The sequence below is a fragment of the Alternaria alternata genome, assembly GCF_001642055.1.
Source record: "Alternaria alternata strain SRC1lrK2f unplaced genomic scaffold CC77scaffold_25, whole genome shotgun sequence".
NCBI classification, from domain to species: Eukaryota; Fungi; Ascomycota; class Dothideomycetes; order Pleosporales; family Pleosporaceae; genus Alternaria; species Alternaria alternata.
This window is the reverse complement of record NW_017306214.1, coordinates 282,871-309,003: the sequence shown is the minus strand read 5'-3', so window position 1 is coordinate 309,003 and position 26,133 is coordinate 282,871. Positions and strand designations below refer to the sequence as shown.

Genomic DNA, 26,133 nt, shown 5'->3' with positions numbered 1-26,133 from the left:
ACCCAAAGTAGCAGTTTGTATGTGACACAAGTATTCATCTCCAAGTTCATCTCTTCATGAACCTATATATTCTACCATGTCAACACCTCGACAAGCCATAACCTCAACAGTCAAAGCCTTGTACAAAGACCTTGATAGCATCATGCCCCCAAAAGAAGAGAATAGACAGAAAAATGGAGAAGAAGAAGAAAAAAACCACTCCATCGCCTGAAACCACGTGGGCCATTCGAGCCACGTCAACGACATCCATCAACCCTTCATCCACTCCCCAACCTCGAACCCCACCCTCCTCAGATCCGCCTCCGCAAACTTCGCCCCAGCCTCCCTACTCTTCCACACAGTTAAACACCGAACCCCATCATCCATCTCAGGTTTAGCTCCCACCTGCCCCTCCTTCGGATCGTACCCTCTCACATAAAGCGTTAAATCCGGTCCTACCGTTCCCCGCCAAAGCGTCGCCATCCACTGCCAGTGGTCTGTCGGGCTGTAAGCGTCTTGAATGGGAATGCGGGATGCGTATGCGACCGAGGCTTGGAGTTGAAAGGTAGGGAGGATGATGACGGGTTTTATGCTTGTTGACATTAGGGGAGAGTCGGGTGGTGTGGTCGAGTCCTTCCGGGATGGAGTAGATGATGTGACAGCAACGGTGGATGGGTTTGAGGACGCGATGGTGTCCTTTGGGGAAGAGAGTGTGGATGAAATGGGCGTAATGATGTACTTGATCATCTCCTTGCTCTTGCCATGCCACTCCTTAATTAGGTTGAGATAGTTCTCAAACGTGACTTCTTTGTTATCGTCATTGGGAGCTTGAGGTGGCTCGGCTATCTGCGGTTTGTACTCTTTCTGCTTAATGAGGTACTCGTTCAACCATTCTGAGAGTTCCTTGACTGCAGCTATCTCGTCACCTTCGACGGCGATGATGGCGCCGCGATTGGTCCGGCACGATGGGCTTGCGGAGCCCGGTTCTTTGTACGGAGGCGTTATGCGTCCAAGCAGTTTAATCTTGTTGGAATATGGGAATGCACTGAGCACTTCTTCTACGCTTCTTGGGCTACCTTCATGTTGTAGAGGACCCAACTCAACCATTGAATTCCGTTGCAACTCACGAGGAGTTCGTGGAGGAGGCATGGTCGCACTGTGAGGCGGCACATGAATAGGCGGTAAAGACTCACGTCGGTGAGCATACTGAGTTGGGGCATAGTACGGTCCTTCCGCTCTGCGACCGTTACTCGTTGGCGGAGGCGGTCCATAGTCGAAACGACGCTTCTTGTTCGGTGTTAAAGGGCTGTACGTTATCGAGTCCGTATGCATCGCTGAAGTTACTTGAAGGTTGCTGGGGCGGCGCATAACTGGTGATTGTATGCTGAGGTTACCCACCACAGGTAAATAGCGGGTTGTTGGTGTGAGACCTTCCGATATATTGGGAGGCGGCAGAGTTGGTGTGCCAGAGGCATCGAGAAAAGGACTGGCGGGTGTTCTGAGACTGCGACCACCACATTTGTGGCAGCGATACTTGTCGACTATAGTATGCTGACCAGTAGGGTTCAACGGAGATGATCCCGGCTTGCCAACACGACGCGGTTGGTAGCGGTAGTCAGGGTACTGCTCCTGATGCCTAGCTTTCTCTTCCTTGAGTCTCATGTTAATAAAATGAACACAAAGAGATGTGCAGATGACCACTAACCTGCGCAAGATCTTGCCAAACCTTCTTCTGCTCTTCACCTTCAGCTTTCCATTGTTCACCGATGATCTTGGAAATGTCGGGATTGTTGAGATCAGGATTGCGAGCGGTAATGGCCTGCTGGTGATGCTGTCGATAGAGGATGAATGCTATGAAAGTAGTTAGTGGGCTGAGCAACAATGACTACAGACAAAGACTCGTGTTTCGGTTTTGATCCACAACCCAAGTCGTATACCCCGATTAAGGAGGATATGTCCTTGGAAGACAAAGGAATGCCATGGACTCACCATTTCGTGGCCGTGGTATTTTTGGCTCCGGTTGGCAAAGACATACGTGACCCGAAAAGTCTGGAGACCCTACTGCAGTTGCAGAAGTAGCGCTTGGAGGAGGCATATCGTCGATCGGACTGTTGCAGTCTTCTTTCTCATGAACCTCAATAAGTGTGGCGATTCTTTTTCTCGTAGTCCGAGGCGAAGACGAAGCAGGGGATATCGGCTGCTCTTCTTTGTTGCTTCCCTCAGCAGTAGGGTTAGAAGTAGGAGCAGACCGCGTCTCATGAATTCGACTGCTCTTACGCAGACTTCTCAAAGGCTTTGCATCGTCCATTGGAGACACTGGAGAACCGTCACTGACCTGCATATTTGACTTGACGTACCGCCGAGGCACGTGGAAGAAGATAGCGACAGGAGGCTGGGAAGAGAGTGGTGAAGTCCGAACAATCGGTGGCAACACTCGACTTGCTAGCATTTTTGAGATTCAGCGACGAAGCAGTTGATCTAATGAGTTTTGTCGGAAGAAGGCGTGGTTCATTGTCCCTGGCCGAACAGGAAGGGAGGAGCCGCGTTGGACGAGCCATACAACATTCTGTGCTTCTCTTTGAATGCATTATCCCGTGTGTGGAGTTGGAATCGATGTGCTTTGACGAATCAGCTGTTGCGATCCAGTAAAATGATTGTTCCAGTCAGATGTAACCGATCTTCTTAGGGACTTTCTTTGTTCTCATCCCGCCAAGACACGCTCTACCGACCCGCGAGACATGACAGCATTCCTGTACCCGCTACGCAAGGGGCTCCAACAATGCAACACGTCTTTCACGATGACAGAAGTGACTCAGTCTCGGGATCTACACAGTTATACTGCGCATTGCATCCATACGCCGTCCTTCGAAGCGAGGCGCAATCTATGCCACATTGCTGAGAACCATGAAGCCCAACGAAGCCTTGGCCAAGTTCTAGACAGTGTCTCTATCGCGGCGTACTAGAAACCTGGAGGGAATTTTAGGTTGAAGTTCTGTCCCTCTTGTTCCTTAGGTTTTTCGTTGTTGTCGGAGCTTTGCATCTCACGCTCATTGACAGTTTGGTTTCCCCGTACGAGGCTAGCGGCTTGCTTTCCGATTAGCTCATGGGCAGGACCGCTGAGTTGGACGGTATCCCTATTACCTAGTCAGGTTGAGACAATGCGTTTGTGTAGCCGTTAACTTACCAGAATAAGTGTGCGGCTGGAACGGAGCACTTCTGCACGTCGGATGTTTGTAGATCCATTGCACCACTTCGTTGCGGCACGAGACATGGTTGTTCAATCTGTTCGAAAAGAGGGGCTTGTTTACCGACACCAGCTGCATCTGAGATCTGTTTCGAGTATAGCTGTTTGGCGCGAACTTCCTCCATGATCAAATCATGCGGCCCAGGCATGTAGATAGCACCTTTGTTCCACTGGGATGCAGTCCGAACCAAAACAGTATCCCAATATGCCCACAAAAACACCATTCGGTGCTGAGTCACCGCAAAGTCGGCTTCCCGCATCGCTTTCTTCTGCAGCTGGAACTGAGGTAGGAAGCTAGCGTCGATCATCTTCGGCATGACGACTTTCGGCGGATTTGCAGTATGTTCGGCGAGTACATCAAGATTCAGAAACAGCGATGCAATGCTCTTGTCCACAGCAGACATGGCGGCAGCCTTTTCCAGTGTAGAGTACTCCAAAAGATCCCACAAGCCGAAGAAAACGGTGAAGAAAGTCCACTCGTCCCCTTTTCGCAGACTTTGCGGGATAACTCGACGTCCTTTGTCGTAGGTGATGTACTGTTCCACCTGTGTCTTGAAGTCGAACGGAGTTACGGTGGTCTCGTTGCTCCCGGCGCCTTTCGCTTCCGAGTGAACATCTGCGTCAACCAACGATCCGATATGTGCAGCGGCAGCCGGCTTGGAGTGCGCGAAGTTGTCAATGGTATCACACGCGAGCTGAAGTCTGTCAGGTCATGTCTTCACGTTGTTTGTGACTCCCACTAACCTCTTTGCATAAAGTCTCTACCCATAAATCGCCTCGGTCAGCATCGCGGGCAACGACCGCAGACAATACAGGCGACGAGACGCGGTAGCTTCCAGTGTCGGACCAATCATTACCAAATACTACAATGCGATGCGCGCTACCGCGCCAGACGGTGTGGACGGTGTCTTCGAAGTCGGCAGAGTGAACCCAGGTGAAGTACAAGATCATAAGAATAGCTAGAGCCGCACATACATGCAGCCTTGAGAAGAACCTCATCGCGCTACAGCACTAGCTAGTTGACGGTTTAAAAAGCGTGTAAGAGTGAAGTGTTAGCAACGCGATCAGCTCGAGCAAATGAAAGCAAATGGCGAGCAGCCTTTGTGAAAGTATAGGCTCGTAACTGCGGGAACTCCCAGCGTCAACATGGCTGGGCATTAAGGAACATGACGACGCCTGTGCAGTGCGAGCCTTGCTGTGGGTGTCATCCCCGGGATGACATGGGTCAGAAACGTCTACTACGCCCGAAAGCGGATACATGTCGCGTGCGCGTTGCAGACGACGCTATCAACCTATGGTTATCTGTCAGTGGAAGAATATTTAACCCACACATTGCATGGTGGCGTCTCCTAAAGATGCCATCCCCTTCTTTTACCGCTGTCATGCCGCCGAATTTGCACTGCGCCGCGTACACAAATGCGTGGGCGTGAGGTTTGGCCGCGCGGAACGAACGGCCGCGTCGGCATCGAGCGACCCACATCAGTGGCGTAATCTGTGGAGCGAATTTCAAGGCCTTACGTGTATAATTTTAGTTGAGGAGTATCAGTGGAGGACATGCGATGCCCAGGTGTGAAGCCACAAATGCAACAATGCGCTATGCCTATAACGTGCGAAGTGCTTATCCTGCCCGTTGGATACGATCTGGGTCGGGGCGCCTCAAGCCGCTTACTGTGCCGGTTACTCTCCAAACTCCAGCCTTGCGAACCGACTCATCAAGTTATTCCTTGTCGCACCGCCATCATCAATACACTGTGCTACAAGGAACGCCTGATCTGCCCATTTTCTTGTCGCATCGTCATTCTCCTGCAAATAATAGTCCACGGCACGATTGAAGAGGGTGCATGCAAGCCATTCGAGCTCTGTCTTGGGGTAGCGCTCGAGTTCCTTGATGTAATCATCAGCCGGGTCTGCAGCGTCTGCGTTCTTCGCAGGGTCAGATGATAGCGATGGTGTGTGCAGTCCAACTTTTGCAGTGATAGAATGGACGGTCTGAACGGACTTTTTAAAATGAATCAATAGGTAAGAAGGTAAATGGGACTTACGTTTTGCTGCTTCGCTGCCATGTGCGTTACTTGCTCAATGCACTTGAGACTGGCTTTCTCGTCATGCTCAAGTGAAATATTGAACAGGCACCGGAGCCAACGAGCCAGCTTCGTTATGTCCCGGTTTGGTTGTCGGCACGTCAGATTGATGATCTTCTCAAGAACAGACAGTACTTCTACGAATCTTGTCAGTTCGGTTCTCACGCAACTCAGCTTCAGGTCTTACTTGTCTGGTACTTCTTATCTACGCCCGCTTTCAGAATGCACCCATGTATAACCAGGACAAGATCTGCCAACGTTTCGTAGTGGTCTGGACTCTTGTACTTCCAACATTGGTCGAAAAGCTTGTCGAGTTCATCCCATCTTTGAAGCTTGAGCACAGCTTCAAGCTCCAGCTTGACAACTTGGAGGTGTTTGGAAATAATGTCGGCTTGAGACGGTCCACTGAGTTTGTCTATACCTTCTGCTGCAGCTTGTCGAAATTCTTGACTGTGTTTGCGGGTCTCCAGGTAGTAATGAATCTAAACTAGTCAGCTATTGGTCAATGCAACAACAAACGCGACTGACGCTCTGCTCAGTGTTATCCTCTGCGCGTGCCAGAGTAGTGTAGGTGCATGCAGCGAGGAATTCGCAGAACACTAGTCGGAGGCAGAGGTCACCGTCTGCCTCTGGCTGGGTCTTCCCCTTGAGCAGTTTGATGAACTCGATACAGCAGCTCAGCAACCTGACCAGAGACCCTGGTGGCATCTCCGCACAGTACTTGAGCGATATGTTATAAGCATTCTTGGAGAACCATTCAAATTCCACGGCTGTAAACAGTTCTTTAGCCGGTGTGCTCGGCCTCGTACGGGACGCTTTAGCTTGAAGGCATGCTGGCGAGTGTTATGAAAAAGTCTTCAACCAGAAAGAGTGCTGCCACTCACCTCCTTCGAAGACATTGCAAATCTGTCTCAAAACACCGGTGTCAATCTTGCCGTCCTTGATAAGTTCAGACTCTAGCATACGAGTGGCAGACCTGGTCACCTGTCAGCAACGTAAAGCAACTCCAGCGAACGACTTACCGCAATAGCGCAGGAAGATTGATCTCTGCTAGCGCATTATGCTCGTACTTTTCAAGCACCTTCTCCAGAGCACGAATGGCCTGCCTCTTGTTCCCCGCACTTTGAGCCTCCATAACACAAGCATAAAGCAGAGTAGCATCTTTCGCAGAACTCCGACAAACATGATCGAGACATTCAGCCGCAAAGTCTTCATCCCCGCCTCGGAGACCAGCCTTATACATCAAATATCTCGTCACAGGTTCATCCTTGCCACTCTCTGGCATCTTGTTATGCACTTCCCTCGCGCCCTCATAGTCATGCGTCGCCAGTGCACACTGTATAATTTTTCTCGCAACTTTCGCTTTATTTTGGACCCCAGCTCTCTCGAAGATAGCATGGAGGCACATCCGACACCACGCCTCAGCCACATGATATTGCTCCTGGCTAATTGCGGCCCCTACTTTCTTCCACAACAAAGTCTGCGCAGCATGTGTGGCAGGAGCAGAAAGGCGAATCTTCGAGTTCTGATCGACGGTATCGAAGAGCTCCTGGAGCTGCTCGAGCGTATTGTCAGCGAGATTATTGTTTGTTCCAATCCAGATACGTGTGATGACAGCTTTTTCGATCCAGGACTGGTTTTCTTCTCGAAAGAGCCGAACGTCGATTAAATCCTCGAGCGCTTTGCAGGCGGTGGTGTTGCTGTGATCTTTCAGCTTGTGTATGTAATGCATGATGGTCTTGAAATTTGTGTCATTCAGCACAACGGTGCGTATCATGCGCAAAAGGACGTTGTAGAACTCGGTTGTGTCGAAAGTTTGAGCTTCGGATAAGAGTTCGATCTTCAGCAAGGACACCATCATTTTGTCTCCAAAGTCGGTTTCCATCAACCTCATCATTTGCCATGCCTTCTCTTGTGTTTCCATGGTCTTGGTCTTCATATATGCGTTGACTGATGGTATCATTAGCTGTCGTCTTCCGGTTGTGTATGATGTGTCTTCTTACCAAGACTCTGCATGATGCTAAGTCTCAGCTCACCAATCTCGGGGCTGAGCATGTCCAGATCTTGCTCTCCAAGGACATCAAAGGCGCGTTCTAACCACCTCGCGGCAATCTCGTAATCGCGCTTCGCAAGGGCGGCTTTTCCAATCTCATACAGTAGATCAGCAAGCTGCTCAGTCGTGGTAGCGTTGAAGCTTTTCCCAAACTCTTTACACTTCCTAAACATGTGCTCTGCCATGTCCATACGACCACTACGCCATGCCTATACGTACGTCAATTCGATGGCGCATCTCAGGGGCGTCGCATCTGATAGTTCACTTACCAGAGTTGTACGCACAGCAAAATACTGCGCCCTGAACCCATCTGCAAGCTCCCCGTCTCTCTCGTCCCCACCTTCGTCCCGCTTACCCAAAACATCTTCGTAATCGGCGGCGCGTTCAAGAACTTTTGTTGCAATGCCCAGTTCAGTTCCCTCAATGCATACTCTGGCCGTCTTCAGGGCAACCTTGATCAGTCGAATACAGTTCTTCCTTTGCCGCCCCTTCGGACCCCGGCCGCCAGCTGAATCGAGCAGCATGAACGCGTAAGCACGCAGAAAAGGCAGAATGTGAAACTTGTGCGCTGTCGCATCTTCCGATTTTGCATCGATGTCAGATTCGTCTTTGCGGCGTAAGCGTGTAGCTTGGTTCCAGAGCTCAGTTCCTAGTTTATCGAGTTCATCTTGCTTCGCGGTGAGGGTAGATGAGGCTTGGAGAGGGAGGCCGCGCATCTGCGTTTGGAGTTCACTGATGAGCGTCGCGTCATTGTTACCAGTTTCGATGCGTTCGCTGAGAGTTAACGCGAATGCTAGAAAGAAAGTGAGCGTCATGCGCAGGGTAAGTATAAAGGATAGCACTCACTCAGAACCGCCTTCAACTTCTTTTCGCGCTCTAACCTTGCTGCTGATTGCGCGTGAGACATCTTGCATGAAAGAGGTGGAGAAAAGACAGGTGGAGGGTGACGTGTGGAAAGTGAAGTCGCGACCTGCCATTCTCGAAGGTAACTTCACCTACACGTGAAAAGATTGGGAAGGAGCAACACGCGAGTGCATCTGAATTAGAGACGGAAGAACAAATACAATCAGATAAAAATGCAAGCAATAGGATATACATGTTGAAGTAAGCCTCTTGCCGCAGTCCTAATTACCTTCACAACAGATTGTGTACATACTTTTTCTGGTGGATGCATCTAGACATCCAAGTCCAATGTTGCTACATCCTCAACTCATTACAAACTACAGTTCAATGCCGCCGGTGAGCAGTGAACTTGCCATAAAGGTTCTACGAAGCTGGTAGCGACCCCGACGTAGCCTCAGTGATAGGAAGGAAGTTACCCACAATCAACGCCGGTCTAGTCACAGTCAGTCTAAGCTCCCATGCAAACACCGACCACCACTTACATATTCCAAGCATCTCGCTTCACCGTAAATGAAAAGCAACACCGTATCTCTGGATCCTTGGAATGCGGATCTGGATTCTTCAGGGAGCAACTCGTCAGAATAGCTTTCTGCGTATGATCGAATGCGATGGCGCCAAACTTCTCCCAATACGATACCAAGGATGGTTCGGCAATGATCTCGTGCAGAGCGATGTTACCCTTTGTTCTGGTTAGCTTGCTCTATATTCAAGCGATAGTTGTTCTAGCTTACGTCTCGCAACTTCGACATCGGTACGTGGATGAGCCGCGCCATTTCCTTGTTGCCGCGATATATCTCGCCTGTTCTTCTCCAGCAGCACGCAGGTATCGCCATGCTAGCGAAGACGCGGTCGTACTCCATTAAGCTCTTGTCGAACCACATCTCAATGCGTACTAGATCGACGTCCGTCAGGCTCTGCATTCGCTCGCGGAACTTGGGCCGGAAGCGATCTAGTTGGCGAAGTACGCGGATGCGAGATGCCTGCTGCAGGTTTTGTTCCATATACTGGTTTAATCTGGCATACCCCTTGACGTAGTTGAAAGGTTTTAGGAGCCCTGCGTCGACTTTCGCTTTGAGTAGTTTGTTCATGCGCTCTTCAGGACTGTCGTTTCCAGCAGGGTCGGCGGCTGTGACGAGGTATCTTTCTCTGGCCTTGTCGATGGGGACCCCAGCTGCTTGTCGTGATGTAGCATTCCCAGCGGCATTCTGCGCGGGAGGTGGAAGTAATTGGGGCGGTCTTGATGTGCTTGCACTGTAGGCAGAATTGCTATTCAGAGAGTCCATCTGGTTCATGAGTGAGGCATCGGTGAAGAGACTGTGGAAGTCATTGCCTCCATAGAATGCACCGTCATCCATGAGACTGTTGTTGAGGAAATCGTTGAGCAGGTTATACTCATTGCTAACTTCTGAGGTATTGAACATATATGAAGGGTGGAATTGCATGTCCTGAAGGTTGTTCTGAGATGAGAGCAAACCATCGTAACCCAAAACTCCCAGGAGTGTCAGTGACGATTACGATGTGGAGCTGAGGGGAAGTGTAACTTACAAGGCTGACTACCAGCCGTCAAAGCAGGCAATTGTGGCGCGGATACGGGGTCGTTTCGGGTACCTGATGTTGTGCTGGCATCCCTATTAGGAGGTACTGGATGCGTGGCCAGGTTAAGCCCTGCATCCGGAACTGGTGGAGCGGCCGTTGATGCTGCATCGGAGGGAGTTGACTCGACCTGAGTGGGCTGACTCTGTCCATCACCATTCTCTGGCTCAGACTTGGACTTCTTAACACCTTCACGCGGCTCGTCGTGACAGAGGTGTCCAATATTTCGTTTTACACAGCGTGTGCATGGTCGCTCCTGCATTGGGCGAAGGCACAATCAGCTTGCGAATAGATGATGCCTCATTTGGTGCACTTACGAGATCACAGGTCATGTGCTGATTGGTTTGAGTCAGCAAGCAGGAAAAATTGTCTTACATGCGAACACATGGTATGTATCGAATGCTGGGGATGTGGGTGGAGCTCACCGAACGTCTGCAGTAGATGCATGCTACATGGAAGCATATAGGTTAGCAAGGTTGCGGACGCCTTCGCGGCTACACAGCGTCGATGGCTTACCATGGTTTACTTTTCTACGCTTTTTTGGTGGCTTTGCAGGCGCCTCAGAATTGGTCGCATTGGGTTTGCTCTTCGCAGGAGAATGGGCTTTGGACACGTCATTATCTGGGGCAACTTTGTCCTTGTCTGTTTCTTTGGATTCGGCCATGTTGTCTGGCGAAGCTCCATTTGATCGTCGTGCAGCTTCCGTCATCAAGTGTGGATAGTGGGTCGGTGTCAGAGCCGGGTGCTTTTCTTGGAGACGCGCAGGTTCATGTGTGTTACGACAGGGGTCTCGCCAGGCACTGAAGCATCGGAAAGAGCAAAGAAGGTCGCGGTGCGCCAGGGACACGTTCTTTGGTGGCACAGCAGAGCCTGTAGTCGCGGTAGACGAGTGGCGGAGAGGTGTGGGTTTAGAGGCACAAGGGACAGGTGAATGTCTGCGGTCGCGTGCTTTGCCGAACCGAACCTTGGAAGGAAGATCCCGGAGGCTGCCAGGACATCCAATAGCGGAGAAGTGCACCGCGAGAATTTCTTAGCGGCAATTTTGACAGCTTCCCGCTGCGAGACGCTGACGATCTCGGGTGATTTTCAGGTTATGCGAAGAGCGACGTGCTTGACGTGTTGTAGTTCGCACAAGTTTCGCATAGAAGGGCTGTAGCTGCAGAAGTGGCTCCGCTCTGCCGAGAGGCCATCCCAAGGTGGTGGAGCCAATCACTTTCTAGTGTTGCTACACTACATAAATGGACTCGGCCGCAAATGCACATTTTCCGATGACCATACTGTCGGAATCGCAGTTCTGAAACTGGGAGTAAATTGATAGAGATGCCCTCCAACGCCATACACCTGCCCTGGTATTCATCCCACCCCCGTGTGCAGTACGCCTGCACAGAAGCCAACCCATACGCCGAGTCATGCATAACTATGGAAAGAACAAAAACCGCTGCGGGACCTGCATGTCGACGCTTCAAAGAGCAGCGTACTGCACTGCGCTGGCGTGCTTAAACAGGACATGGTCTAGTGCAGCCTGCGCGTCCCTCATGGCCGTATCGAGACCCTCTACTTGTGTATGGTTGCCCTGCATACTCTCCAGGCTGCGTCGCAATTGTCCGAGCACCGGTGCAAGGTCGTCGTTAGGCGTATCGAGGAGGGACAAGTCTACTGGTTGTGATGGCCTCAACTGTATATCGTCTGGACCGTCTCTGTTCGTCGTCGCATCGCCTTGGCCTTGGAGTAAGGGGTGGAGCTACAGCAGGTAGGTTAGCGACACATTCAGCTTGTCTAGAATAGACCGACACGTACCCGTCCGTGCTTCTTCTGGTGTTTCCACTCGGTCCTCCAGCTCTTGACGTTCTTCTTCAGAGCGTCCAGATTGTCTTCGTCCTTGTTCAGCAAGTGCTGAGCAATCTTGGCTTGTTCACTGAGCAGCTGCTTCGCATGCCGGATTGTCGTGGCCTCTCGTGATACTTGGGCATTGCGCTCCGTGAGCTTATCGATGTTGAAGTGGATGTCTTTGGCCTGGGGAGGCATCCGCGACTCAGCTAATTGACGCGCCAGCTTCCGCACAAGGGGATTGAGTGTGTTGTGTGCGGCCATGATCCTGCGCTCGTCTCGCTGTGTCTCGGCGATATCCTTCTTCGCATTGCGTACCACGGCCGTCATCTGCTCCAAGACCTGAGGCGGCAGTTGCGGCCATGTGTCCATCAGCTCTTGCGGTATCCTCTTCGTCTTAGTCTCCAACTGCGCGTACTGGTTGCGCGACTCGTCTTCGGCTTCGGCGATGTCGTCGGATTTGCGCTTGCGGGGTTTCGATGGTTGTGTTTGTGCGCCCACAGCTATCGAGAGCTCGTCCTCGACTTCTTCTTGCGCCTGTTTCTTCCTAGGTTTGCCCTTCTTCGCCGCAGCCGCCCTTGGTGCGGGCTTCGTCTTTGACTTCACAACACCACTAGAATTGCGGCTGCCTGGAGGCCGGCCTCGCCTTTTCTTCCCATTCGCATCACTGAGACGCGCCTGTCATAGTCAGTATGCGCATAGAATAGCGGCATATTGATGCTTATGCTTACCATGACGTTGGGGTCGAGTTGGGACGCGTCTGGTTGGTGTTGACACTCGCGTCTGGTGGGGAAGGAGCCGAGTAGCGCGGGCGCCTCTTCACGTGCGGACAGTCACTCTGGCCCCTCACCCTTCACTCTCCACATTCATCAACCTCTCATCTCAAGACGCGTGATACGTTCAATTGTACTTTCTCATCATCTCAATACTGACATTTATATACACCTCTAGCTATACTGAGCCGTCTTCCTCACTTCATCAAGTCACCCACCATCAATTCAACACACTAGATTCTCGCTCCTCAGAACTGAGAGAAGAACTTCCAGACCTCACCAGGTGTAAAACTTTGTGGTCCAACATCGTTACCCGCGTCTCCGGGCAGCGCAACATGATCTCCATCGAAAGCAGTCCACTGTGTCGGGTACTTGCACCCATCGTATACCGTCTTGATTCGCTGCCTGCTGTTTTTCGCCGGCTCTGGTGCGTTCTTAGCCTGGCATCCGTTCAGTCTCACGAAGCGATCTCTAATCTCCCTTCCTGAAGCGATGGGCAGGACGCTGTCTTTCACTCCATGCTGCTGGTACAAAGCAATTGGATCGTTTCCGCCGGCGCAGCCTGAAAGGGTTGCACCAGATAGCACAGCGATGGCGCGGTACTCCTTCGCACGACTGCATGCTAGACTGAAACTCATAGCACCGCCATAGGAGAACCCGAGGGAGAAACGTTGTGTCTCGTCTACGCAAAGATCATCCTCGACTTGCTTGCGAATGGTATCGAGGAAGGTGATGTCTTCGCCGTTCTGGTTTCCCCAGCCTTTGTTTATGCCGTCAGGTGCGATGAAGATGGCCGTCTCGTTTGCGAGAGCCGCAAGGCCATAGTACGGTGCGCTGCCGCCAGAGACAGATGTCATGTCGCCATTCAGCCAGTGGAGACCGAAGATGAATTTGTAGGGATGAGAGTTGTCATAGTTCTTCGGGATTCGGAGGGTCCACTGGCGTTGCTTGCCGTTCACCGTCGTCCTTTGGACACCGTTGGTCAACCTTGGTGACTTGCCGCAGCCCGCTGTGACAGCGGAGGCGTGATCAAGTATTGCGAGGAACAGAAGTGCGCCAAGTGCGAAGAAAGAGGTTGGACGAAACATGGTCGCTGATCGCTGGACTCGATTGTTGCGTTGGCAGCCAGTTGGTCCCGCAACGGACGCTTAAGTATGTTTTCATCTTCTGCGCTCCATTCAATGATAACCTCCATACTGTCAATCCCATCAGTCGATCTCCTTGGTATTCTAGGGGTTGACTGTCGTGAGTTCTGCTTTAGGCATCAACTCCAGACTTTCATCTCGAATACTAGGGGTTGACTGCCGTTATTATCTGCCGTACGAGAAGACCAAGACCTCTATACAATTCAAAGGAGGTCATTCTCCATACCTTTAGCTTCATGCCCAATGGACATTGTACAAGTCGCATTTTCGCCAGTCCACAGGTATTTCAGGTAAATGATGCCAAGCGAAAAAAACTCGCGGCACTTCGTCCAGGACGAGACAGGTGATACACTTGTGGACCAGTGTTGCATCATGCACGGTGATTTGCTTTCCCCATGGGGTAGTACGCCTAGTATCCTGCAATGCGCCGAATTACGGCATTCTTTCACTCGGATGCCAACCGACTATTCGACTAGTGCAAGTAACACAAGAAAATCGTTGCCGGACGAGGGCTCGTACATATGCTATTCTCCATGCGGAAACTCTCTCCACTTTCTGACTTGGCTTCTGGCTCAGGGTAGAAAGGCATAAAGACCCGCGGCTGTTTACATATGCAGCATCCGTCATCACGACTTTACACTTTAGCCCCTAGAACCCAATACAACGTTCCTTCCAGTATAACATACCATGTCGGCCAACTTTTCCGAGGCCATCACATGTTCGACCCTTCTTGGCTCGTCGACATGACGTCCAAAGAAGAGCCATCAGTTCTATTAATAGCAATTCACAGAAACACAAACGCAGTTATGGTCACTGAAAACACCCAATATTCTGAGCCAAGTCTTTGAAGACTACCCGCACGGTTCTGTTGAGTTCGCTTCGCAACATTTTAATGTCGATCTACCATTATAGGCACCCAAAGCATGTACAAGATCTCAACACCCGGCTTACCCGCCGTCAGGATACAGCCAATCCCGGAAGAAGACTGTTTTCCCCTCACCAATATCATGAATACAGCAAAACTCAGCGCATGTTGGCGATTTGCGCGAAAACATATGAGCTACATCCACCGGCAAAAATGCCCCATGGGGTACTGACACCACGTTATACAGCCCGCCGGGTATATAGTCAATACAAGCGATGAACTACACATTGCTTCTTGAGGCTAAGCTTTGGAGATGATCCGAACCGCTGAAAACCAATGACCTTGTGGCGTTCAAGACGGAATGGAGGTACTTAAGCTGAGGTTACGATCGATCTACACGACCCCAGTATCAATCAAACACCCCTTCCAATACTAGAAGAAGGTTGCAGCGATGTTGTTCAAGCTCCTGGCAGCGACAGCTGCATTGACCAGCAATGCCATTGCACACCCTCTTTCCTGCAACAGCTCTGCCCCCCAACCCTGGGGCTTTTTTACAAACAACACCATCTATCAAACCTCGGGCGACGAGGGAATAACTTACCCACGCTATACTGAGCTCCAAGACGGAACAATCATCGCTACAGCATCCCTCTCCGGTCACAACCCAAACTACTTCCCGGTCTTTGAGTCCAAAGATGGCGGTGCATCCTGGGAGCACGTTTCCGATCTTCACGACACAGTCAACGGTTGGGGATTTAGTGCCCAGCCCGCGCTGACGGAATTGACAGAACCAATGGGTGGCTACCCAGCCGGTACTATCCTGGGGGGCGGAAATAGTTGGAGTAACAACGGGACAAGGATCGATCTCTATGCTAGCAGAGACGGTGCGCGGACGTGGGAGTTCGTAAGCCATGTTGCTGAAGGCGGGAGGCCGAATACTACAAATGGCGCGACGCCAATCTGGGAGCCGTACTTCTTGTAAGTACCCCAATTCATACCTACCCAACACCACTGGTGCTAATACGTAACGCAGACAGTACCAAGGCCAGTTGGTAGCCTACTACTCGGACCAACGCGACCCCCTGCACGGCCAAAAACTCGCCCATCAAACCTCCACCGACCTAAAAACCTGGGGCCCAGTTGTAAATGACGTCGCCTACGAAGAATACCTTGCTCGCCCAGGCATGACGGTAGTAGCCTTTATTCCCCCGCTCAACCAATGGATTCTCGTCCACGAATTGCCCATCGGAAATTCGTCTTCGTACGGCTCGAACTACCCAGTTTACTACGTCATGGCCGATAGCCCGCTAAACTTCCGCAACAGCGTTGGCAGACCCATCGTTATTAACAACAGTACGGTGCCGAATGCAAGTCCGTATGTGGTCTGGAGCCCGCTTGGTGGACCAAACGGTACGATTATAGTAAGTGATGCGGATCGAAGGCAGGTGTATACGAACTCTGCAGGTGGCGCGTTGGATAAGTGGGAGGAACATGCTACGCCGGCCGGTGCGGTGTACAGTCGGGCTATTCAGATCTTCAAGAAGAGGCCGAATCATTTGATGATTTACGGAGGTGAGACCTACGACGATAGGGGTACGGGCATTCACACACCGTTTTCGGCGACGGTCGTGAGGCTGGATGAGGTGCTTAAGGCGCCGGCAACGGAGTAAGAATTAGCATCTGGCTGGCGGTTGATTTCAGGCCGGTGGATTGTGTTATCCTATCGTAGGTTATAAGTAGCATAAGCCTATGTATCGCTATTGTAGCTCAATGGCGGTTCGTCCTCGTCTTGTGTGGGATACTATACTCGACCTCCTGCTCCATTGTGTATCTCGTGTCATTTCGACCTATAATATTTGATAGTCAGGGTGTTTCCAATCTCCATGAGTACATGGACCAGAGGCCTTGGCGGCTTGTTGAAAGTACTGTCTTGTCTGAAATGTATGAGCTGTAGAGTGACGGACACTAGACTTCCATGTTATGTCGGCATAGCTTACACCATAACTATAGATGGGACTGAAATGTTCAGGATAAGAGAGATTGCAGGTAGGGGTAGAGCAATGAAAGTGACAGAAAGAATCCGGGCATCGAAACCTTCCTCTGTCGGTGCAGCAACCTTTAGTATTTCCAGGCGTCTGGAACCGTGGGTCTTGTGGAGAAAGATGCCGTAGATGGCGACCGCATGCTACGATCCATGCGAATTTGCCTGAACCGTGCAGTAAGGAATGAAGGGACGGAGTCAAGACGGATCTGGACAACAGGCTGGATGACACCGTGGAACTATACCATGTAAAGCTCAAATCTGTTGTTCTGGATGGGACGTTGTCCAATTTCGATGATGACGGTGACGAAGTGAGTACTTAGAGTTGACAGCCACGAATCATACTAATGCAAGAGAGAAATACAAGTACATCATTCTAGGAAGGATGAAAGAAGTGTGACAGGTTTTTGTGCTATGCACACCAAGCCATAGCATGGGATTCTTCTTGCTCGAGTCAGGGCATGATCCACTGAAGCTTCTCGACCAGTCACACCGCTTGCGCATATACACGGTAGAGTTCGTGAGGCTCCGTGTGGAGTCGTGATATGGAGTCATTTAGCTAATGGCTTGGCTTGTGTTTTGTAGTAGTGTATTGGATCGGAGCTCTAGAATGTCGGAGGCAGGCGAGTGGTCCGATGTAGGCGCTATGATGTTGTAGGATTCAGCGATGTGGTCCACCTCCGATCCCAAGATCAGTGCGCACTGATATGATGTCTGGCTGGGTAGTCATAAGCCCCAAGCGTAATTCACAATGGAGACGAGGGACGACAGTATCACACAAGATTGAACACCAACAAAAGGCCGCTCGGCACAACAAGACCTGCTAAGCATATTCTCCCGCAAGTGCTTGATGGTGTTGGAAGTCGCCGCCGGTTCTGCCCGAGGCGGCCCCCAACCCGCGTGTGAGCACCCCGGGTCTCCTCCAAGATCCACCCAACAGCAAGGCCTGGAGAGCCTGGAGAACGGGGGAGCACGAGGCTGGAGCGGAACATGTCGGACGGCGTACTTTAGTAAGGTATGCTCCCTCTGCACTATCGTACCGGGTCGTCCGAAAACGGTATGGGCGCCGAATCAAGCGTTTACCCCCGATGGCGATGGGAATTGGCTTTTCACACCATACCAACCCTTGCCTCCGGTTCCGATGGGACGCATGGACTTTCGGGTCTTGGACTCTTGCAATTCGCGCCGTTTCTTGACACATCACGAGGGCTCTCGACGTCATGGCGCGCAGAGTTTGGTATTGGTTGGGCGTTCGAGAAGCTGGTAGCGGGAGACAACAGAACTGGTCGCGAACGTTGAGCCATGCGCCTCTTCCGCGCCTTCCGTAATGCTTGTCTTCATGTCAAACTTGGCGCTCTTGAAACCAGCATCTGCGGTATCTTGTTGTGGTATGGAAAGACTTCCTCGAGACGAATACACGCGCAACCTTCCACACCTGGCCGGAGAGTATCTCGGCAGGAATATTGGGTCCAACCGCAGAGCCGCATGTGGGCCGCTAGAAGCTTCTTTGCAGCCAAGCTCCACCAAGACGGTCGGTCCTTTGCTTGTTTATCTCCACCCGCCTTACTCTTCCTGGGCAGCCCATGATAAGTCTGCAACAACCGGCCATGCACTGGTGCTTACTACCCCGGCATTGCGATCCGCGAGAGACAAATTTTTTGCCGCGTTGGTGCCATGGAGACTCCACGCGTACGTCACGTCACGTTGATGGCGGGATGGGGAGCGCTATGGGGAGGTTCTCCATGGGCATGGGTCGTCTCCACTGGGGTTTATAAAGGGCGGAGACTCGTCCGCTTATGAGGGGTTGTGAGATACCAGCCTTTTGCTGCAGACCTTCTCCCTCTACCTTTCTCTATCCTTTCTGCTGGTCCCTTGCTGATCACTGCCCACCATGGACGAGAAGGACACCAAGGTTGTTGAGATGCACGACACGTCGTCGCCGCAACAGCCAATGCAAAACGAAAAGGTCGATAACATTGCGGTCGCTCCTACACCAGATTACTCCGCACCCAAGGCCAAGACCGAACAGCTCGAAGATGCGAGGGGATGGGAATCTGAGAACCTGATTCAGGATCTCGAGAAGGAGTTGGAGCAGGTCAACTACAAGAAGGGCTTCTTGGATATCGAATTCAAGAATCCCAAGCACTTCACATGGATGATTGTCGCTTTCGCATCTATGGGTGGTCTGCTTTCTGGCTTGGACCAGTCGCTCATCTCTGGTGCTAACCTCACACTTCCCGATGATCTCCACCTTACTGCTCAGCAAAACTCCCTTGTCAACTCTGGTATGCCGCTAGGAGCTATTGCAGGTGCCTTCCTCATTTCGCCATGCAACGAATACTTCGGTCGCCGCTGGGCTATCCTCATCTCCTGTATCCTCTACACTATCGGTGGCGCGCTCGAGGCCGGATCCATGAACTACGGCATGATTGTTGCTGCTCGTGTCATCCTCGGTGCTGGTGTCGGTCTCGAAGGTGGTACTGTCCCCGTCTACGTCGCTGAGACTGTCGAAAGCAGACTCCGTGGTAACCTCGTTTCCCTCTACCAGTTCAACATTGCCCTCGGAGAAGTTCTTGGCTATGCCGTTGCAGCCATGTTCATCACTGTACCGGGCAACTGGCGCTATATCCTTGGTTCATCGCTCGTCTTCTCCACTATCATGGGCATTGGTATCCTCTTCATGCCTGAGTCTCCTAGGTACCTTATGCACAAGGGCAAGACTCTGGAGGCATTCAAGGTCTGGAAGCGCATTCGTGGTACTGCTACCCACGAAGCTCGTGAGGAGTTTTTCGTCATGAAGGTTAGCACTGAGATGGAAGAAGCCGAGGTGGCTGCTGGGCGCACAAACCGCTTCCCATGGATGGACTTCTTCACCAAGCCGCGTGCTCGCCGTGCTATCATCTACGCCAACATCATGATCTTCCTTGGACAATTTACGGGAATCAACGCCATTATGTACTACATGAGTGTACTCATGAACCAAGTCGGTTTCGACAAGGTTACATCCAACTACATGGCTCTTGTTGGAGGTGGTTCTCTCCTCATCGGTACCATCCCAGCCATTTTCCTTATGGAAACCTGTGGTCGTCGTTTCTGGGCCATTGCCATGTTGCCTGGTTTCCTCGTCGGCCTCGTCCTTGTTGGTGTCTCATACCAGATCGAATCTCTGCAAGGTACTCTCGGTACCTACTTCACCGGTCTTATCCTGTACGAACTGTTCTTTGGTTCTTACGCTGCATTGACCTGGGTCATTCCCTCTGAGGTCTACCCAACCTACCTCCGTTCCTACGGAATGACCACCTCCACCGGATGGCTCTTCCTGTCTTCTTTCATCGTCACCTACAACTTCACTGGCATGCAAAACACCTTCACCAAGACGGGTCTTTCGCTGGGTTTCTACGGTGGTATCGCTGTATTGGGCTGGTTCTATCAGATCTTCTTCATGCCTGAAACCAAGGATCTGACACTTGAGGAGATTGACCAGTTGTTCCAGCAGCCTACCCGACAGCTTGTTGCACAGAACGCCAAGAGCTCATGGCAGGTTACCAAGGACTTGTGCAACTTCAGGTTCAAGAAGGTGTTCATTGACAACAACAGGAGGGGTAGACGCGAGGAGTAGGGAAGACGGAGAGAAACTACGAAAGCTTTTTGAGATGCTGCCTGCATTCCGTATCGCACGCAGGTATTCATTACGATGAATTTTCGACTTACGAGCGCATGATGTACGGCGAAACATGGACGGAGGATATGATAATTACTATATACCCACAATGCACATTTTGAGTTTGAGATTGTTCTTGCTGTTCAACATATTCATATGAAACATGATCATCTGGAACAAGCAGATGCACACGACTTCCAAAACTTTCGCAGGACCTGTGTACGTCTATTCGTTTTATATAATTATATATCATGTAGCTATGTTGGATATATAGTGTGATTAGATAAAAGGATCTTTTTCTGTCTTTATCTAGGCACATTCGGGGTCAATGTCCGTATCAGCAACCAGAGAGCGTACCACCCAAACCCAAGTTGTGACAGAGAGTAACTATAACCTGGCTTAGGATGATTCAACAAAAAAAATACAACGTGCTTGTTCCATTTCCATAACTCTCTAACTCTAAAGTTCTAACAATCGAGCAATCCACACATCCGTTCGCCAAACCTATGCGCATGCCGTCACCCACAACAAACAACCTACCAGTCCCTCGCCTAGAAAGATTACCAATCGCTGGCACCGCACCCAAGACTTGTCTCAACCATTTTGTAAAGTTTGTACGTGATGGTAGGTTCCCTTTATCAGTCAGACATTCCTAAGACAGTCACAGCGTCTTCACCAGAGCTTGAGACGAAACATAACTCCACACACTCTTGTCGCTTTTTTTTTATCGATAACCACGACACAGTATTTACGCTGTCTCATATTGCCTCTCTCTTTTCATGTAAGAAAAAAGCAAAGATCCGTCGTCGTTCCTTGGTACTTATCATCGCAGTCCGCTTCGGTAACCGAAGCCCAGTCGCTACAAAACCAACACCAGATTTTACTTCACCCATTTATTCTCACTTCCATCACGCAATCAATCCGTACCCTTCGTTGCTCAGACTCACAATCAGATACATCTATTTTACCACCTACCCAAGCCGTCCAAACATGCACCATTCCATCGCTAACACCACAACAATGACACCAGGAACATTCGTTCCGATGGACGGGCCCTCAGTGGTTCAAGACAGCGTCTCTTCTATCAACAGTATTCCAGGCCGCTCCATCCTCCTTGGCGTGATACTTGTGGTGAATAGTGTATGGCTTTTGGGGAAAGTGATTATGATAGTGGGCTGGGGCAATGACAATGGAAGTGATGCTATTACCAGTACGTTTCCACACGCATGTTTAAGCGATCTTGGTATATGTCATAGTTCAACACTGAAGAGAAGAAGCTAACATCGCTTTTGTTTGTATCAGGTAAGATTCCCCAGAATTATCCACCTACGATCAAAGACAGAACAAGTGCTACGACTACTTCTATGGAGAGAAACAACACCTTTGATACATGTGGAGTCCCTGATCTGGTCGAAGTCGATGACCGTTAAGTCATCGGTGTTGCGTAGCTAGACGATTAAATTATAGCACGAATAAGGTTACCTGGCGATGAAGCGTGGGTGGGAGTTGTGGTGGCCACACTAACAAGAAGTACACAGGTACAGATATATCTGGACGGGCGTATGGAAAGAGACTTGCGCAGACCGAGAGAGATTGCTGTCAGAGAGAAGGAGGTAGACCTAATACATTGGGCATCCTCAGGATAGTGGGCTAGTTTGGAGGTGCTTACGACGAGAATATAGAATGATAGGAATAGCTATAGGTACTTAGACGTAGACGTCTGATAGACTGCAGTGCATCGCCTCTATTGTGTTATGTGGAGTACCAAAGTTTTGTTGAATACCTTGACCTGCTATCAAGTAACAGCGCATTAGGTATAGATATCTCTAGTCACTCAACTAGTCACCCGCTATGAATGCCACAACCTCATGTCATACAAAAAAGCCTAAACCTGCACCTTCTTGAACGTTAACGTCTTCCCTGGATGCGGTATACTCTGTCTTCCCATCTCAATGTTGGGGTACCTCTCTGTTTCACCATTCGGCATCCCAATGTCGTACTCTAAAATCAACCTTGCTAAAATCATCTTGATCTCATTGGCAGCGAAAAAGCGGCCAGGGCATGCATGGCGTCCGTAACCGAAACCTAAATTGGTCTCGTTGGTAGTGACGAATTGGTTGCGCGCAATATCCGCTGCCTTGCCGCTGGAACGTAGCTTGTAAGAGCGGAAGCCGTCGAATTCAGAAGAGGACGGGTAGTGTTCGCTGTCGAGGTAGATGGCCGCGGCGGGGACTTCGATGAGAACACCAGCAGGGATGTATTGGCCGTTACTGAGGGTTATGCCTTTGAGAACGCGGCGGCCGAAGGATGCTAGATAGCGGGTTAGTTGCCATATTTCATTTCATGAGTGCGTATGGGAGAGGATCGGCAGGTCTTCACTTACTGACGCCAGGAGGGTAAAAGCGCGTAACCTCTTTCATGTAGCTATCAAGCTTCTCCATTTGTTGCAGAGCACGGGAAGTGATGATTCCACCGTTGTCAGCCATGGCATTGCGGATCTCTTCGCGCATGGGTTCGATGTACTCTGGTGTGACGGCAAGTGTGTACAGAATGTTCGTGACGGTCATAGTCGTGGTATGGATGGCAGCGAAGATGAGTCCGAGTTGGAAATGAGCGATTTGGTCGACTGAGTCTTTACCATCAGAACGTGTGATCATCCACTGCAGCATATCGTCCGGGGCCTGCCAGTTGGGGTCTTTCGACTTGGCAGTCATCCTTTCTTCCACGATTGGATGCAGGAAGTCGGATAGTTGCTTCTCACGTTTGCGGAGCTGTTGAACTTCTGGGGTACGAGGAGCAAAGAAAGCCTTCGTGATTGGACGGAGTTTCTTGCAGGCGTTGACTGCAGCCATAAGATCGAGGGTATAGTTGACCGCAAGGTCGAGATACTCCGGGTGCTGGCATAGTTCTGGTCCAACAAAGACACGGCCAGAGACCTTTGCGACGACATCGACGAGTTTCTGGTTGATGTAGACTTCAGTGTAGTCGTCACAAGGGGGCATGCACTCTCGAATTGCGGCGTCGACCTCCGAGCAGATGACTGGGTTCAACCGAGCTGACATCATATTAGCTTCCCTAGCTCGCAAGCATCATAACTGTCAGAACTTACTTAGCGCGGGTGTGAGGTCAGACCTGACCGAATGGACGGCTGTGGATCCCTCGACCGCTAGTCTGGTGTATTTGACTTCCATGCTCTGTAAGCAATTAGCGTTGTTGAATGAGACATCGATAGCTATTATCCACTTGCATTCTTGACAGCTTCAGGGAAGCTGAGGACATCATCAGGAAGTTTCCGTAGTTCTGGAAGTAGGCTCAAAGGTACGACAACGTTGTCTTCGCCTATGGGGGAGTGAGTGATGGTCGATAGTTGCACTTCAGAAAGGTTGACATACCACTCTCTCCATTGATTCTGTAGATTGAGTCTTTGAACTGAAAGTGGCATAAGCAGATGTATCCCCATGTAGCTATAGGTAAATTACCTTGGTGTATCCATCTTCATACATCTTCTTCGCGGACGCGAGGTATGCTTGTCGCTGCTTCTCTCCGCCCTGGAGGCCGCCGAGGGTTGGGATACTCCCCAACTGGGCTTTGCGCTTGAGTTTGGGAACATATGCGCATATTGCGAAGATGAGTGCAGCTATCGCTGCAGTCTGCAGCGTGTGCGTCAACTGTGTGAGATTCAGGAGGTCCATGGTCGTAGGCTCTGATGTGGAAGGCGTAACAGAGGAATTGACGTTTTCAAGCTTGCTAGCCATCTTTGCGGCTGAGCGGTCAAGTAGACACTAGATCCAATTCTGACAGCTGACCTTGCTGATGCTTGGGTGTCTGGGACGGGTAGGTAGAGAGTGTCTGGCCCGCAGGACGGTGCAATGTGATTGTCCTCCTTTATCACTAACAGTCCCCAGTCTACCAGCATTAGGATCCGTGGTGCGATCTGCATCATACGGTTCATACGGTATATACGGTCACTGTCCAAGCCGACTACTTGAAGGTGCCGGCGACGGGGCTGCTAGCCAAAGAGCCGTCATTTGACTGCTAGTGCGTCTCAGGCAAGGTCCTTGCCGATCACTAAGCCAAGGGTCTCCCTTTGCGTTTCGGAGTGGCCTCTTGAGTGCAGCTCTTGAGATAAACTTGCCGCAAGTCATCCAATTATCGTTCTTGCAATACGACCGAAGCGCATACAAAACAGCCTCTAATGACGCGTATGTGGTCGCCTTAGGGGAGCTTTGTTTGTTAGGAAGCTCCGGCGGAAGCATGTCGGCAATCCTCCTCTAGCGACATGTCATCACGCGTCCGTGCCGGCGGCAAAAGTAGGCAACGTTGCGATGTGTCGTTGCAGTGCGCGCACGAAGAAGTGTTTGTGCAACAATCGCGTCGTCGCGAGGATAAACGAAAGGAGCTGAGACCCTGCTGCGATTGACGCCTCTGCCGCTCTCCGTCCATCTCGGTTAGATTCCTTTGCGGGGTTTGCTGTAACATCTCGCATGGGAAAACCTCCGAACGCACGACTTGTCATGTACTCCACAGGCAATTTTCCTTTTTGCGATCCACCCTCCAGGCCATTGGGAGTCGAGGCCTGACTGCTTGTGCTGTTAGCTATTGTTATCCTAGTCGAAGCTTGCAGCATTAAATCCACAAATAAGACACCATGCCTGTCGAGCTGGCGTTGCGATACTTAATGACCAAGATCACATAGCACAGCGTTGTTTCTCCAGTCAAAGCAAACTGCACGTATGCTATAAATTATAGAGTACCCGTGCAAGTATTAACATTCGACACGAAACGATCATGCTCACCACTAATCGTTCGCTCAATAAGCACATAGGCCGTTTCAGGGACATCTCCACGCGTCGAGCCAGACACATGGTCACACTCATCATGTAGTACTATAACGATATGTGCACCGCCATGGTGATGACGGCGTTGTGCCACGCAGCGACTCTTGGTCAATGCAGCCCTGTACAGTCTTCGCTTCACCGTATTCCGCGTATTCAGTAACCGAGATGAAATGCCATCACCCATAGCAGCATCAATACGACATCAAGACCATGCGATGCAACCACGACCTTGGTCCAGCAGCCTCTATCGACGTACTTTGTGAGATGTGTTGTTTTCTAAACGTTACCACCACCCATGTCATTGCACACTTCCAAGGTTTCAGCACGGTCCGTACATCCCCCGCAGACTCCAAGCTCTTTTATCACTCCCCCGCTTCGCCAATCGTCCCAAGTATCATCGTCGGTCCGAAACGCAAATTACGAGTTACTCGTTCGAGGCAAGCGGTGTCAATCTGCTGTTGACACAATGCCAGATAACAGTTTCATTGCATGTATCGTATGCTGTGGAACTTTGCAAGCCTGTACCGTTCAGCACTTGGAGCAAAGTGCGCAATATGAGCATGGGTTGGCTTTATCTCCATCAGACCTGAGCAAGTGACAGCCTTCCAAGGCAGCACCACACGAAAGGTCTGTATCTCGATACATGGTCTCTCGCTCGGCGCCGCAGTTCTCTCGCTTTAGTGTATATAGTGAATATATGGCTGCTTTTAACGCATCAACATAGATCGCATGTTTCCTGTCTTCGAGAGAACGAATGACAAACTATATCCTCTACTCACATTGTACCGAATTTTTTCCTGCCTCGTGGTAAGGCCGTGTCAATCAGAGCATAATACTCTGCCTTTTGGGTAGCTTCAGCGCACACGGTCAACCAGCACAATCTTCATCAAACTGTACTAACCCACACTACATGTATCCTCCCTCACAGTGCCTCAGCAACAATCATCGGCCCAGCAACGTCATCCCTCTTCTCCTTCCCACAGAGCTCCTCCACAATGGTAAGCGCGAAAAGTATTGCAGTCCCTGGTCCCCGACTCGTAATGATATCTTGATCAACCACGACTCTATCCTCAGAATACTGCCATCCAGCCTGCACCACCTTTCCGTCATTCTCAAGCGCGAATACGGGA

The 26,133-nt window shown here is 50.8% G+C and overlaps 11 protein-coding genes across 11 annotated transcripts; 4 read left to right on the top strand and 7 right to left on the bottom strand.

Annotated features, from left to right (window-relative positions):
• Nucleotides 1-249: 249 nt before the first annotated feature.
• Nucleotides 250-3,918, bottom strand: CC77DRAFT_946633 (hypothetical protein; the record flags this gene model as incomplete). The annotated part of the gene is made up of 5 exons (XM_018535094.1): nucleotides 250-1,629; nucleotides 1,685-1,830; nucleotides 1,969-2,309; nucleotides 2,940-3,113; nucleotides 3,164-3,918. Coding segments are annotated over 5 exons (2,796 nt in total), but the record flags the coding sequence as incomplete, so codon positions are not given.
• A 982-nt stretch (nucleotides 3,919-4,900) lies between these two features.
• On the bottom strand, nucleotides 4,901-8,264 carry CC77DRAFT_999184 (SPO22-domain-containing protein; the record flags this gene model as incomplete). The annotated part of the gene is made up of 9 exons (XM_018536557.1): nucleotides 4,901-5,212; nucleotides 5,266-5,441; nucleotides 5,492-5,786; nucleotides 5,833-6,137; nucleotides 6,189-6,280; nucleotides 6,327-7,254; nucleotides 7,308-7,566; nucleotides 7,627-8,150; nucleotides 8,204-8,264. The coding sequence occupies 9 exons, from the start codon at nucleotides 8,262-8,264 to the stop codon at nucleotides 4,901-4,903; spliced, it is 2,952 nt and encodes a 983-aa protein (XP_018380958.1).
• A 128-nt stretch (nucleotides 8,265-8,392) lies between these two features.
• Nucleotides 8,393-10,974, bottom strand: CC77DRAFT_973126 (hypothetical protein). Its single transcript, XM_018535876.1, has 7 exons — nucleotides 10,370-10,974; nucleotides 10,279-10,301; nucleotides 10,171-10,188; nucleotides 9,806-10,109; nucleotides 8,992-9,749; nucleotides 8,743-8,939; nucleotides 8,393-8,693 (listed from the first exon to the last, which is right to left on the bottom strand). Exons 1-7 carry the CDS (start codon nucleotides 10,560-10,562, stop codon nucleotides 8,624-8,626), a joined length of 1,563 nt encoding a protein of 520 aa, XP_018380957.1. The 5' UTR covers nucleotides 10,563-10,974; the 3' UTR covers nucleotides 8,393-8,623.
• Nucleotides 10,975-11,037: 63 nt separating this feature from the next.
• On the bottom strand, nucleotides 11,038-12,461 carry CC77DRAFT_973123 (hypothetical protein). Its single transcript, XM_018535875.1, has 3 exons — nucleotides 12,412-12,461; nucleotides 11,651-12,358; nucleotides 11,038-11,594 (listed from the first exon to the last, which is right to left on the bottom strand). The coding sequence occupies exons 1-3, from the start codon at nucleotides 12,412-12,414 to the stop codon at nucleotides 11,316-11,318; spliced, it is 990 nt and encodes a 329-aa protein (XP_018380956.1). The 5' UTR covers nucleotides 12,415-12,461; the 3' UTR covers nucleotides 11,038-11,315.
• An 83-nt stretch (nucleotides 12,462-12,544) lies between these two features.
• CC77DRAFT_973120 (alpha/beta-hydrolase) lies at nucleotides 12,545-13,541 on the bottom strand (the record flags this gene model as incomplete). Its single annotated transcript, XM_018535874.1, has 1 exon — nucleotides 12,545-13,541. The coding sequence occupies one exon, from the start codon at nucleotides 13,539-13,541 to the stop codon at nucleotides 12,702-12,704; it is 840 nt and encodes a 279-aa protein (XP_018380955.1). The 3' UTR covers nucleotides 12,545-12,701.
• Nucleotides 13,542-14,914: 1,373 nt separating this feature from the next.
• CC77DRAFT_1066023 (neuraminidase) lies at nucleotides 14,915-16,133 on the top strand (the record flags this gene model as incomplete). The annotated part of the gene is made up of 2 exons (XM_018528861.1): nucleotides 14,915-15,441; nucleotides 15,497-16,133. The coding sequence occupies 2 exons, from the start codon at nucleotides 14,915-14,917 to the stop codon at nucleotides 16,131-16,133; spliced, it is 1,164 nt and encodes a 387-aa protein (XP_018380954.1).
• Nucleotides 16,134-18,300: 2,167 nt separating this feature from the next.
• CC77DRAFT_448659 (hypothetical protein) lies at nucleotides 18,301-20,167 on the top strand. Its single transcript, XM_018531729.1, has one exon. It carries the CDS (start codon nucleotides 18,396-18,398, stop codon nucleotides 20,121-20,123), a length of 1,728 nt encoding a protein of 575 aa, XP_018380953.1. The 5' UTR covers nucleotides 18,301-18,395; the 3' UTR covers nucleotides 20,124-20,167.
• A 1,018-nt stretch (nucleotides 20,168-21,185) lies between these two features.
• On the top strand, nucleotides 21,186-21,595 carry CC77DRAFT_1013091 (hypothetical protein; the record flags this gene model as incomplete). Its single annotated transcript, XM_018523811.1, has 2 exons — nucleotides 21,186-21,375; nucleotides 21,468-21,595. 2 exons carry the CDS (start codon nucleotides 21,186-21,188, stop codon nucleotides 21,593-21,595), a joined length of 318 nt encoding a protein of 105 aa, XP_018380952.1.
• A 455-nt stretch (nucleotides 21,596-22,050) lies between these two features.
• Nucleotides 22,051-23,857, bottom strand: CC77DRAFT_946407 (ent-kaurene oxidase; the record flags this gene model as incomplete). The annotated part of the gene is made up of 6 exons (XM_018535081.1): nucleotides 22,051-22,475; nucleotides 22,549-23,220; nucleotides 23,275-23,359; nucleotides 23,422-23,504; nucleotides 23,558-23,594; nucleotides 23,645-23,857. The coding sequence occupies 6 exons, from the start codon at nucleotides 23,855-23,857 to the stop codon at nucleotides 22,051-22,053; spliced, it is 1,515 nt and encodes a 504-aa protein (XP_018380951.1).
• A 1,040-nt stretch (nucleotides 23,858-24,897) lies between these two features.
• CC77DRAFT_448634 (hypothetical protein) lies at nucleotides 24,898-25,753 on the top strand. Its single transcript, XM_018531728.1, has 4 exons — nucleotides 24,898-24,923; nucleotides 24,984-25,124; nucleotides 25,190-25,330; nucleotides 25,477-25,753. Exons 2-4 carry the CDS (start codon nucleotides 25,062-25,064, stop codon nucleotides 25,591-25,593), a joined length of 321 nt encoding a protein of 106 aa, XP_018380950.1. The 5' UTR covers nucleotides 24,898-24,923; nucleotides 24,984-25,061; the 3' UTR covers nucleotides 25,594-25,753.
• Nucleotides 25,754-25,925: 172 nt separating this feature from the next.
• CC77DRAFT_946185 (hypothetical protein) lies at nucleotides 25,926-26,105 on the bottom strand (the record flags this gene model as incomplete). The annotated part of the gene is made up of 1 exon (XM_018535064.1): nucleotides 25,926-26,105. A coding segment is annotated over one exon (180 nt), but the record flags the coding sequence as incomplete, so codon positions are not given.
• Between the last annotated feature and the right edge of the window lie 28 nt (nucleotides 26,106-26,133).